General features: G+C 44.2%; 1 protein-coding gene across 9 annotated transcripts in view; it reads right to left on the bottom strand.

The window, feature by feature from the left end:
- The window catches only part of LOC105700264 (guanine nucleotide-releasing factor 2), a 64,278-nt gene that overhangs the window by 43,815 nt on the left and 6,178 nt on the right, over nt 1-14,285 (bottom strand). For 2 of the 9 annotated variants that reach the window (XM_012425986.2, XM_023432574.1), the window contains exon 1: nt 4,592-7,117. The exons of 1 other annotated variant lie outside the window; for it this stretch is intronic. In XM_012425986.2, the coding sequence (XP_012281409.1) occupies nt 4,592-4,772 (181 nt within the window). In that variant the 5' untranslated portion in view covers nt 4,773-7,117. 6 more of the 9 variants (XM_012426075.2, XM_012426159.2, XM_012426319.1 and 3 more) reach the window with 6 other exon arrangements.

Below are 14,285 nucleotides of genomic sequence, written 5' to 3'. Positions count from 1 at the left end.
ATTCACCTGATAAAACGCATCGTTTGAGCTCCGGTAGCTGCCCGGTTTCAGCTTACCGAAAAGAAGGAAGCGAAAAAAAAATGAGGTGGAAACCCGGAAAGAACCTCCGAGACTTTTAATTCCGTTTATTTCCCCTCTCTCTGTCATAAACGTCGGGAAATTCCCATTTCTTTGATTCGCAAGAGCTCGACGTCTCTCTCGACTTCGAGGAGGGGAAACCTGGCGACCTCCTGAATCGCGCATAAATGCATTTTCATCCTTCCGAATTTGTCGGTATAACGATCCCCTCTTTAGAGGAAAATCCAGTCGAAACATGCGGCTGGATTTTTTTTTCCTCTATGCGGTACAAATTGGATTTCGTAACTTGACCCAATTAACTTCATTATTATTTTTTTTATACAATACAAATAAAGAATTATTTTATTACAAGCACTGAAATATAACAGTACTGGAACCGCTCGTCAGGGTAGCCGGTTTTAAAGGCTGTAATTAATATTGGTTTTCGGATTTTATTCCTCGGCATTTTTTCATATCAACAAAATAACGAAGACAATTCCTAGGTACACTTTAAACGTGACGAAAATCTCGAACAAGGGAAGAATACTTTCACGATGTATTTATTGCTTTCACGCGACTTTTTCTTCTGAAGGTAATAAAATGCGTCAGCTGATGAATCAACAGCGGTATGAAATAATAATAGCTAAACGAGTCTTTACACGAATTCGATACTGTTATACCTGAAAATGAGAAGTGTCGCCACGCGATGACGGGTTATTGTATAACCATTCACCTCGTTCGACTCGCTTTCCAAGCTTAAATCAAACGAAAGGTTCCTTTACAAAGGACCTTTGTCCTTTCCGTTGAGCTACCGGCGAGGTGAGCAAAAATATTACTGGCTACCGATATCGACAGACTTGCTTGTTTGTTGCCCGTAATTTACAGTGGCCGTTAATAGCATGGCGGAGATTAAGGAGGGAAAAAGCTTACCACAATAACGATGAAAACTTAAGAGCTCAAAGTTACAACAATTCACAAAACAAAAAAGACTGATGATTTCGGCTTTTAATATACATAAAAAAGATCTTTATATTTGGCAGGTCTCGCCAATCAAAGTCATTCTTTCGGTACGATTGATATTTTACGCGATAGTCGATTTAGCGTTCCTCGGACTGGAGTTCGATCGTTTCGCCAGGTGAGAAGTTTCGATCTCTCACTAAAATTTCCTCCCGAGGTAAAATCCCATGATATCTATTGCATCTATTCGCAAATGTATTATTTTAATTCCCATATCCCCCTGCAAATTCAGAAAGGACAATACGATTATTATGAGTTAAGTAGTGAATCGGATTTTGAAATTTTCTAGCCCTGCCTGAATTTCGCCCGTACAAGCTCTGGTGTTGAACCAACTATAAGCTTGTTTCGCAAGTATTCGGTTGAAATGCAGCTCGTGGAGCGAAATTACCAGCCGCCCGGGACAGAATTAGATACGTGAAAATTTCTGGTCAATTTCCATGCGTTTGATGGTGGAAACTTTGGGTTTCGCCGGATATACGGATGCAACCTGTAGTTGACTGCAGAACGACAAACAACCCCTGCAGACAACGACCGGAGGGCTCTCTCGTTGAGCCCTCTCGTATTACGTCTTGATTAAGTGGCGGTTCTCACCCCCCGTAGTCGTTCCGCACCCTTGAAAATGAGACTTTATGCCCCCGTCTTGACCGCACTTTACAGAAGACGCAAATGTAAAAGACCTGACGCACGTTACGACCGCTTGGTGTAATGACTATGTGGGAAGTCTACGGTTATGACCGCATAAAGGATAGTAGGTAATGCCAAAACTGCCAACTTCCCCAAATGACTAAATCTATACACGTATAGTACTCGATATGATATTTTTGTTTAAATTTCTTTGCTAATTTATTTTCCGGAAACATTACAATGTCTTCGGTGGTTCCTGAATATGAGATATAACTCGCGACAGAGGTTCATATAAATTGCAGAGGATGTCTTTTCAGGAAGCTAAGAAGCCTTCCAGCTAACATAACGAGCCGTGGGTGTCTAGTTACGGGTTATCCTTAACACCCTGTGACAACCAACTATATTCATCACCACCCAGCTATACATCATATCTCTGGTGAAGCCTGCGACATGATTTACGGGTGCGTTAATACTTTAACGACTAGGGAAAGACGACACCCTGTAATGTACCAATAAAGTTAAGTACGTTTATTCGTGAAAAAGTGGGAAGAATTTATCTTCGTCCTTGGTAACATGTAGCGATATCGAAATAGCTTCATCCTAAGTATACTATACCTAAGTGACCGAGGGTACACTTCACAATGGATTTGGTATAAAGACCAGACAAATTTACTACGACGAAACAACGGTATAGACACCTACAGAGAGGTCGAACTCCATGTATCATTTTATATAAACACCCGAAGAAAAGTTTCTTTTCCTACTAAAGAAATGTTAAAAATTCCGTATTAGGTGATTACAAATGGCTGTGTGAACCTAGAATCCAGTTTGACGTACAAACAAAATTAACAGGCTTTGAAAAAAAATCAACAAATTCCGAAAATTACCATTTTAACGTTTTCGAGCTTCTGGGAGGCTCTGAATTTTCCTAACGCCAGAGAACCCATTGGAGTAAAAAAATCCAAATTTCCACAATTTCATAATTTGTTTATCTATTTGAACTTTTGAAGGTTTTGGAAAATCGCGACAATCAGTCTTGTACCGTTCCCGAATGGTTTTCGAGTTTTTATCGAATTTCTTACAGTGCCGCGCACATGGAATCGAAGCTATCGATTGTCCCTCTTGGAACTATCAATTCATACACAACCACCAGGAAATGCGCGAATTCACGTGAGTTCGTCAGGCGGTTAGACAGTGTCAACCAGCAGGTTAGTTTGTGACGAATACGAATTGCCCGTCAGGATCAGGGGAATGGGTTAAATGTCAGTCTGCAGTTGACAGCGTAACGCGTACCCATGGCATTTACCCGAACCAGGGTGAGCTCGGACAACGAGGCCACATATATATTCACCTGTATACATATGTACACGCGTATGTACATACAGTGAATCCGGGAATTCGGGAGAAAGGCGAGTTCTGTCGGGCGATAACAACAGATGTTCCAGGACGATGTATTTTAGGTGAAATAAGTACACGGCATAGACAAGCCTCGAGATCGAATCCTCGGATACGTGACCGAGGCTTTCTTCAGGTTTTCGCGAGCCCTTCGTCTGTACTCGTGGAAGAGTCGTGCCAAGATCTATTTACGTCTGATTTAAAACGTTCCCCGTGGAATGAGAATTCTACTCTCTAGACTTGCGCGTAGGCCACTCTTCCGGGGAACGAGAAATAGCTCGGTTAAACTCGCCGTAACGAAGTGAACGCAATCTTCAAGAATTACACGTTTTTTCCCAGGGATCTGACCCCACTCCTTGATAGCACCCAGAGATACGCACTTCTAAGAGTGGCAATTTGTACCCTGAAAATGATATTCTCCATGTTTTAAAGTATTTAGTCACCAGCGGGTTTTGTAATTTCAGACACGGGCTGGAATACGTTATCTGCAACGCGCTTATTTGTCTCATAAATGATACGCGTTACGAGAACGCGCTGAAACTCATTTCTGTCCAAGTTTGCCCCAGTGCGAGTGGACTTGTTGAATTGCTAGTAAAAAATTAAGGTACCTATGAAATATTTCGGCATTAATGTCGCCGGCAGTGGCCACGAGAGATACCGGAGCCCGCAATTTGCATCGTGTTGCTAACCCGAAGGGAAATCACGTGGTGGTATGCACCGAGTGCCGGGAGGGGAGAGGTGCTAATGGCCAAAGGTACGTGAGCACAGTGCTTAATACGATTGACAGTACTACTCGGTAATTATGAACGGCGATGCTTCGCAGCATGAAGCGAACACGCGAGAGGGAGCGAAAAAAAAAACAAGGAAAGAAAAATGGGAGTACAAGTAACAGACGGTGCTCTGGATTGTTAACGATTCGGTTCATTCGCCCGAAATGGTGATCCTCAAACTGGAACGAAATTTATTTCTTAAATGAACTTTGTCAAAGGTAGATAAGTGGGAAAAGGTATAAAGGGGAAGGAGATGGACGTTCAAATATGTTATTTAACTACATTACACTCTATAGATGTAATACTTGCGCCATTTGGGAATCTTATCAAAGCTAATTACAGTTCGTCACGTAAAATGGGAAAGCTTCGAGGGAACCCTCGAACGGCCGATGCACAAAGCACCTCATCGTACACTTCGGGTGACGTAATATTCCTAAAGTGCATTTTCATGGTCCCTCGTGCAACGGGAACGCAGGGACAAAATTAAAACGAAATGCGCCATTCGGCGATCGCGTTTCCAAGTTACGACCCGAAGGAAGGGAAAAGGGACATTCGAAAATCAAAGAGGACCGCAACGCGTGATGCGATTCCATTTTTAACGCCGCGATCGCAATTTTTGTTCTTTTTTCATTCTTCGTCGCTACTGTTATCTTTCGAGCGATATCCGTGGTAGTCGATGACGGAACGCTTTTTTGTCAGGGTCAATGTTACTTAAACATACCGATTACCTTTCAGGCTGCATGTCGATGCGGCTAAAGTCCGTGTCTGATTGGCCACAGCCAGCAATCGAGGAGTGTCCGTGGTACGGGAACTCTTCGATTTCGGAGCACTCTGTTTTTGCACGCTGTAACTTCGAGTACGTCGACGGAAAAGTGGCGAGTCCAAGAAGGACTCGTCGTAATGCGGCATCCTTGTTAGATTTCCACTCCGCGTGGAATTTCACTGCCCGTTCACTTATGCCCAGCACAGTTTTTTCGTTCATAATAAACGGATTAAATGACCATAATCGAGTTTCGCCGACCTTTTAGCGCCGACTTTGCGTAGCACAAATTCACTTTTCCCGCTTTTCGATAGGAGACATCCAACGCAAAAAGTGATCCCTCGCTAAAACGTTTTTATTAATCGTTTCGTAGAATTACGAATTAATGTGAAAGAATTACCTGAGACACGAGGCTATCGATTTGATGCTCTATATCTTTGTTTCGCATGTTTATATCGCTACAGTATTGCTCAGTAAAAGTCGCGTAAAATATGAAGGAACGAATAAATTGACCCATTGCACTTGTATGGTGTCTGTATAAGACAAATTGTGAGAGATATTAGGATGAAATGGCCTTGAGGGTAAAGAGTTACAATTTTTCGTAACGGTTCAGGGTAAACCTTATCATGGCACAATAACGTTTTAAGAATGTGAGTCCATTACAAAGTGTATACAGCGGATTTATATACCTATCCAAATTAAGAAGACAGTTGAGGAAGATAAAAAACGAGAGTAAAAGTAAATCTGTCAGATCTTGATAAAGCACATTAAATTTGAATATGTTGATATCACGCGATGGAAGCATTTTGATTATTGCAATATTTACTACCCGTCATATATGAACGATAATCGGAATTGTAACGAATAGAACTTGGATCAAGAACAGCCGTTCAGTTTCCAGTTCCTTGATCTTAGATCCAACCGATATGCCGCAAGTGCGACACCTTTCAAATTTATATTTAAACCGCATTTTCGAGTCATATTCTACTGGCACCTAAATGGGTCTCTTTTTGTAAAAATCCCCAAGTTGTCGAAAAGCTGTACAGATTCTTTCCTCGAGTGCTCCGAAATGGGATTCTTTTCAGCGACATCGGAAAAGGACCACTCCACGCCCTGAAACGTTTCAGATTTCACTTTATCGAGCCCCCGACACGTCGAGGGGCCCTGAGAAACCCGAGGGCACATTTCATTTATACTTGGACATTTCGGGTTATTCGCGGCACAACGCGGCTCGTGTGGCGATCCGAGCTCATTAACGACACGCCCATTATCCGATGCTTGTGAACGAAGGATGATTTGAAAATTTGCACTTGAAAGTAAAACTATTTTCCTACGGTAACATTTCGACGAAGCACAGAAGACCGAGCAGAACGATTACTCTCCAAGTTCTCTCGACTTCGTACAATTTGAATAAGACAATATCAAATTGATTGTACCGACATGCTAACAGAATTTCTTATACATCTTTTCCGATATGTACACAATAATTTACCCGAGCAAGCGTACAAGGTCGAACGTCTCGCACTTTCGTTGGATTTTTATGAATACTCGGTATACACGTTAACCCTGCACGCGTCGTAAAAAGGGTACCCATTCAACACGTGGAAAGGCTCGCCTTTTCACGAGTCCGTCACATAACACTTCGTGCACGTTCCGCGACTCGACGAGTCCGTCCTGAAACCCGTGAGCATACAAATTCCGATTTTGTTTAGACGTCGCGCGTAGAGAGAGTCACGTTTCCCCGGGCGATCGCGGCACTCCTAAGCTCGCGTAGCAATTCAGACCCGGCGCGAGCGCAAAGCTATCTGGAGCACTTCTGCCGAAGAAGATCGCGAGAAAGAAAGTCGGGAACGAAGTGCACTTTTTTTTCTTTTTTTTTTTTCTCCCCTTACGCCCGGCGGCCCGCGTAATCTGGTAGTATCGGCTGACATGCAGCTCGCGGTTATCAGGAATCGTCGGCGCGCGAGTTGACCATGTTATTGCCATTATCGCGGCGCCCCGACAAAAACGCGGACTTAAAGGCGAAGCCGCGCGACCCAGCGGGAATACGAATGCAATTTGCCGGAATATAACCGCCGGATCGCGGCGAATTGGGAGAGGAGAAACGGAGACAGAAATCGATCTCCGTGAAAAGCGGCTTGCCTCCGATGGTTAGGTCCAATTATCCGGAGTATCGAATGCGCCATCAAATTGGTTCGATTAAAGTGAGAAAGAGGGAGAGAGACGGAGAGGCCGAACCGACGCTCTTCCATCTCGCTCTTGCCGAATCGGCTGGAAATGTTGACAAGGTGGCTAAATATAAACGATTCGTCACGTAACGCAAAGATCTCCCGAAATTCGTTCATATCCGGGTGGATCCTACCAAGGAGACCGGGAGTAGGTATCTATTTTCAAGTGACAAATGTCGCGTTACAATTACCGCACCCTTTTCCGTGTCCAGGCGTCGGGACGCTCTGGGCACCCGACACCGGGATAGGATACCAGCACTCCTGGCGGCGGTCCTTAAACCAAAGAGAAATTAGACAAGTCTCCTGTTTCACTCCTCGGTATCCTCCTGCAAAGCACAAATTCGCAGAGACACATACTCGGAAAGGACCATGATTTTGCATAGGAGACGCTGTACCCTCGTAAATTCGCGAAGGACGTTAAATACTACAAAAATATCTCTACGGTATTGCTCGCGTTGGAGTAGATTAGGTAGGGGCATTTTATGCAATGCTGTTATAAAATTACTTTTCTTCGGGTAGAATAATGCTGCAGTATGGAGGAGAGTGTATCTATCCACTTTATGAAATGAGTCGTTCGAGACAAGTGGACTCTTCTCGTTCATGCAATTTCATGTCGATTGTATTTACGTGCACGGCACTCAGCTTTAGGTAACCAGTCATATAAGTCTGACTTTCTTTTAACCATTAATTATGTCGGGAATTATGGACATAATTAGAATAGGCGTAAGTAATCATTTACTTTGCACTGCCGTCAGACACTTAGTCATTAGGGCAGGGCAAGCCGTGTTACAATAGGTAATGCTATTACAGTTAAATCAATATTGCTAGGCTAGCGTCGTAACGACAGCTTTGGTTCAACAGTGTAGGAGGTATCATTAGCTCTGTTTACTGTTTCATGCTAATTCTAGATCCACACATAGGCATACCTATAGCTAGCTGCAATGCAGTTACATGATAATATTGTTCTCTTGCAGTGAACAGTTCCCGCAGTGATGTCGAGTAGCTAGCTTAATTTGGGATTTACCCATATCTTGGCCAACAATTACACATTCATGCCAGGAATATACTCCCTCGTTTGACAAGTCGTGGATCGCGTTTATTGAAAACACCCCTAAGGACACTAAAAAATTTAAGATCTAATAAAAGACGCTAACAAATAAGGGAAAAGTCGTAATCTCACTAACCATGCCAAACGAATTTAGAATATAATAATAGGTACGGTACATATCAACAGGATATGAAGATCCATAAAAAATACAGCTTAAGAGAAAGCAATCAAGGCATATCTTAAAGCATTTATAATTAGAATTTACCAACGTCTCCTTACAGGAAACGAAACGAAATAATAGGATTCGTCATAGACAATCTTTTATTGGCATCACATCACTTATTTTCACGTCTCGGAACACGTGTGTAAAATATCGATTGGAGGATGTGATCTGCCTCGAAGATGGAAACGAATAGTTGGGCCGCAAAGGGAGCATATATTTTCGAAACAAGATTCTTCGATAGCATCATCCTCAAGGTATAAAGCCTTGAAATCTTTCCATGCCGCTGCCGCGCGAATCTGCGTCACGACCTAAAATCGAAGGGACCCCGGCCGGACCTCGACTAAAACAAAGAGGATCTTCGAACCTAGCGCAAGTTACTACCTCGTTGGACACATGATCCGAGTTTACTGGAGCGAGAACCTAACCTCTTCATATCCCGCCGCCCACCTATGGCGTCTCCTAGGAACCTTCGTTATAGTCGTACCCCAGAGTCGAAGTGCCTCTTGGATAATACGGACATCGTCCACGCCGTGAATGCCCTGGATATAGTTCATCGGATCGGATTGGGGATTGTGTAAATGGTATAAAATATATGGTAAAAAGTATTAAATATCAAATGGCCATAAACGCTATTGCTTGTGGAACTTCATTAAAAAATATTGATCGATACGGACATTTATTATTCCTAGGTAGTTTCTCTTTTATTAACGAACCCGTGCCATGGAGTTTAATCGATCAAATTGTTATTATTTATTACCGAGAAAGAAACTCATTCCACGGTTGATAGGGCGTGCATCGGGGATGCCGAAGATTGACAGAGCGTAGAGTCTGCTACAACGTACCCAGGGACGATCACTATGGACTCCTTCGGAATCACGCAACATTCTTTCCAGGCAAGGATGAATGTTACATTACCGATAGAGACCACGGCTAGCCTACCGTGACGATCTTCGATGAATTCAGGCCGGGTATGTCGCATGCGGAATTAATGCGAGGCCAATCCCAAACGACGATCGAATCATACCACGCCCATTAACGTCAACGTCATTTATGCCAACCCTTCAGGTGCCGAAATTTGGTCGCCATCGGAAATTGAGCGCGTTATATCCTTCTCCTGGCAGCTCAAAAAAAAAAAATTCACCACCCACAAAATGAAGCATTCACTTTTCTGCAGCTAGCACCTCCTTCATCTAAATAAAGACCTCCTCGCGTGTTTAGGATTTCTAAGAATATACTTCTCGTGGTGGATACAGTTATAGAGAAAATATTGAAGCACCTTAAATGAACGTTAAAGAGACAAGGTGCCAGCTACTGGCAAAAACCACCGGCACTACTCAAAACGTCACTCCTAGATACCCCGACGTAAACACGTCGAATTCCCTATTCGACCGGAGAGACTCTTTTCTCTCCTAAGATTAGCCAGGCGATTCGCCCATCTCCAGCTATCCAATTCCGATTTCAAAGGAAGACCCTGAATTCCCGGAGCACCTTAAAGTCGGACGAAAACCTACGCTCCCGGGAGCACTCGAAGCGACAATAATGGCCGAGCATCGTTCCTTCTCCCGACGTCTTTTATCCCCCGTGGTCGCGGACAAGCTCAACCGCGGAACAAAGGGTCCTCGACGGGGTCCCAATCGCGGCTTCTACGAGGATTTTACGTAACTTCCCCGGGTCAGGTTCTCTCTTCCTCGCTTAAGGTCAATTCCGGCCATGATTGCCGCGTGAAAGATGTAAGTGTATCGCGCGCTCGCGCGCCCGGGGCTTACGCGATTAATAATAATTAACGCTGATGAACTTGCGACCCAGTTTTCGATCCGGCCGGTGCCGGCGACGAAAACGCCTCGTTATTTTAGGAGAGATCGTTTCGCCCTCGGCCGCCGCACCCGCGACTGCCAGATTACGCGCGCTCATGAACGCGCATCTATATTCCGGCGTGGCCGCGTACGAAAGTGCGTACGGTTGCACGGGCCAGCATTCGCGCGCGCGTTTCCCCCCCATGCAATGCCGGGATTACCGGCTGTTACTCTCAAATCGCTTCAAGTACCGACCCCGGACTCGCGCGTCCGTTTTTGAAAAAAATAATTCCCCCAGTACCGCCGACGAGCTGCGTTTCCACCTCCGCGTTTTTTTTTCTTTCCCGACCGACGAATACGCCTGTAAAAGCGTCCTTTCCCCTCGCCAGGAAAATGGACTTAGAAATTGACTCGAATGTACGTAAGACTTAAAAGTACTCGCGATAAAGACGATTTATGTACTCCTTGATTGATTGGGGATAGCCGTGTGGTACATTTGAATGGTATTTAATTGGAATTCGGAGTATCCGTGAATGGAAATGTTCACTTGGATTCTCGAATGCAAAATTCCGGAGTGCATCGATATTCACTCGCTTATTCGTCCTGCGAAAATAAATATTTTACGACGGCACCGGCGTCTGCGATGAATGAATAACAAAAGCTCGACCGTGAAACGATTCCAAACGTCAGCCGCAAGAGATAATAAACAAGAATGATTTTCCTCAGAAAATTTTATCTTGAATTTCTTTTATCGAATTCTGGCTTTATCGTAGCTAAAGTACGAAGACAACAAGTCGTGGATGGGGAATGGCAAATATTATTTAACATGATTTATTTTCGAATGAAACAGCAGGCATAGAATGAACGATAAAGCTGAAAGTAGGTATTATAACTCCAGTAGAATGATATGCTGGAAGTTGAAAATAAAACTGAACGGGTAATCTTTAAAAGGCAAACAAAGGGTCACAAGCGAGATGATCGGTCCGAAAGGCACATCATTTATAAATGCCTCATATCCCCCCTCTTTTCGGCTTTCCTCTCGGGTAATGATGACACTGGCATCTACATATAGCACAGCCATCCCAGAAATCAGTTCTAAAACCGACTCAGACATCAACAGACACGTAATAGGCGCGATAAAAAAGAAACGCATAAATTAAGAACCCAGCGTTGCACCGGGTCGTTCCTTATATGTATATCGGTAGCCGTACTACGCGCACGTGTAACAATACAACGTAAACAGGCAAGCTCTCACGTGAATCGACATCGGCCGCGCTTGATCTTCCGCACTTGCGGGAGTTAGACTCGCGTGCAAATTGGTTTCGACTCGCCCACGAGCAATCGCTCAAACGAGTCGGAATCCAAATAGTCGGCCGACTCCGTCATTTACGACAATAACGCCGCGGAACGAGGCGTAATTACACGAGACCGCTAACGAATTGCCTCGCTCAATCGATCGCCTTTTGGACCGATAAATTGAACCGTTAATCGATGCCGCCTCACGCGGAGTAATCTGGCAGGAACCAATTACGTCCAGAGATCGTCGACCTGTTCGTTCGGTATAACGACTCTACGTAACAACTTCCGACGTTTACATTAGGAAATCCTTCCGTTCCGTTGCATTTACCGAGTTATGCCAAGAATGCGCCGGATTTCTCCCTCGTCTTATTAATTTCAACTTCGCCTTGTAATTCTTTTTATCGCACGCAACTCTACCGCCACGTGAACGCCATTTACACGCTTAAACTCTCGTAAGGAGATATTCATCGCATCGGGAGTTTAATGTCGAGTAAACGTCGTGATTTGGATCGCGATAGCTACTTTTTGCATGATGATGGAATGGCTAGGGCGTTATTGCTCGTTAATAACCAGACCGATGAAATGGCGGAAGTAAGGGAAGTCGGGATTATCATAATCTAATGTAAAGTCCCTATTATATAATTTCGGGGGAGAAATTTTAGGTCGTCAGTCCTGGAAAGTGTGAAAGTACTATTGATCATTGCAGACCCGTTGTTCATAATATTTCGATGTCAATAATTATAAGAACAGGATTTTCTCTTAAGACTTGTTTCCACTTTCTTCTGCATCACATGCAGTTCGATCGTTGGGTGGGCGCGACTCTCTGTACGAGACCCCATCTAAACCTCCATGACGTGCGAGGGATAATGAGGGTGAAAACAGGATTTCCTCCGATAAATCTTCCACTCGGTAGCCCAATACCTACATGGCAATTAAGGGCCACCGGGTAATCAGATCATCCGTGCAACTTCATTTTTCTATGAGTAAAAATACACGTTACTTTGATTTCGTACTTGCACAAGTCGTTTACAAGTGTTCACTTCTTTCATTAAACCGAAAGATATTTAAGTAAAGACGAACGATAATCAACCGATCGTATCAAGCAAAAAATGGAAGTTACACCTTCGAGACATTAAAAACAAGCCCGCCATTGCTCGGTGTTTCCCATTATCATTCATTTTCTCCATACTCTTTCACGTTACGCAATCCCACCGTTACGTGAGCATTACTTTCCTCCGAAAAGAACCGATCGTACCAACGAGGATCGATGGAATAAAAACGCGGTTTTCATTATGCAACTTTGTGCGCGGCAGCGCAATTGCTACGAAACGATTAACCACTCACTCAAGGAATTGATTAACACCTAAAAATCGAATTAACCGCAATTTTACAACCGTACCATTAATTTTTCAATTCTTCTCCGCACATGTTTGCCATAAACTTAACCACTCCCGGTGCACCATGTTCCACCTCAAAAGTATGTACGCGACACGACGCTAATCACAACAGCTTTTTATCAGAAAATCTCACGAATTCGGCGGTGAACTTTCTACGGACTCACTGAAAAACTTGCTGCTTCCTCAAGTAATTGAATTAGCATATAGAATTACAAATATTACTCAGTATCATTCTTAATAATTTCTCTGCAATCACCTCCACTAGCACAACTCTATCCCCGTGCGCGCACCATTTTACCCGAAAACCCTCCGAGCATCCTGAACAAAAGGACGGCGACTGGGGTTTCCATCGGATGATAATTTGACGGACACGACAGCGACATTGCCACGAGAACGATTAACGGTGCTCCGGCAATCGGGTCACCCGAGGAGCAGAAGCAGCATCGGCGCGAATAGGAGGTGGACTGACGCTACTGGACCACATCGGTCGTTAATATCTGACTTTGGCCGGGAAAGAAGCCTTGTCTATTTTAACAGATGAGAGAGGTAGAGGGAGAGTAGACGCTCGGAAATGTGTGGCAGAGGTCCTTCGCGATCGAGGAGGAAGGGGGGAAGCGACTGCGATTTATTTGCGTGCATATTGTCTCGAGTGTGTCAGTGCGTGACAACACGGGGGAGAGGAAAATCGTTCTTCTCTTTCTCGGACATTTTTTCTCTCTTACTCGATCGCGTCAGTGTTGGCATTGGCATTGTCCGATATATATATCCACGTTGGGGATGCACGTACGCAATCGCGTCGGAATAGGCACACGTAGCAGAGACGCGCGTTCTTCTAGAGCTTTAGGAGGACGTTGATATTAGTGCTTCGGATCTGGCAAAGTTCGTACACATCTATGGGAAACATGCAAACCTTGACTCCTTCAAACCTGCAAGTCGCCCAATCGGAGAGAAAGCACCCCGTGATTATCTCCAAGTTTCGGATTGCTTGTTCCTCGGCGTAAGCAACGAGTCGAGGCAGTTGATAAGTTTTAAATAATCAAATACAGGAGTGGACTATAGACTTTTCAGGAAGAGGAAAATTTTTTAACGGGAGGTTAAGCGAGCACTTCTTGGTTCACATGTGTAAGAATGAGATCGTTTTAACGTTTTTATTACTAAAAGATATTCCTAACCTTCAGGTGTACCTAAGTACGCGAAACATTTTTCCTGTTTATTATCACATTCTGGGTAATTTATCATCCACGGAGGTTTTAAGTTGAGTAAAACAGATTCTGTTTATTAAAAACTGTACCTCCGATACGCAATTAACCCTCAGGCAGAAGTTGGTTAGGGTGCATCAACGCCCTAGCTGTTTAAGCTAAGGGTTAAGCTGGCAGTATAGCCTTGGGGCCCATCGCCTACGTGAAGCAACAAAGGAAGCGAAGCGGCCTTAGCCCTACCGACAAACCTTAAGCAAAAAAGAGGTTATTAAATCCATATCGCAAAGACCACCAAAGCCGAAGAGACGTAGAAACGAAGTACGCTCCACCTTTGACCAAAACTATACCCGACGTCACTCTCCCGTTTCGACGTGAACCGACAAAGGTACATCGACTACTCCACAAACGCGAACATAGGCACGGTCCCCACCAATCCGAGCGGGGCAAGGACCCGACGTGACCTGCAACCATAGTA

This window comes from Orussus abietinus, unplaced genomic scaffold (genome assembly GCF_000612105.2).
Source record: "Orussus abietinus isolate OABI.00-Male unplaced genomic scaffold, Oabi_2.0 scaffold356, whole genome shotgun sequence".
Taxonomy (NCBI): domain Eukaryota; kingdom Metazoa; phylum Arthropoda; class Insecta; order Hymenoptera; family Orussidae; genus Orussus; species Orussus abietinus.
The sequence above is the reverse complement of the archived record's forward strand: the minus strand, read 5'-3'. Positions and strand labels throughout refer to the sequence as shown.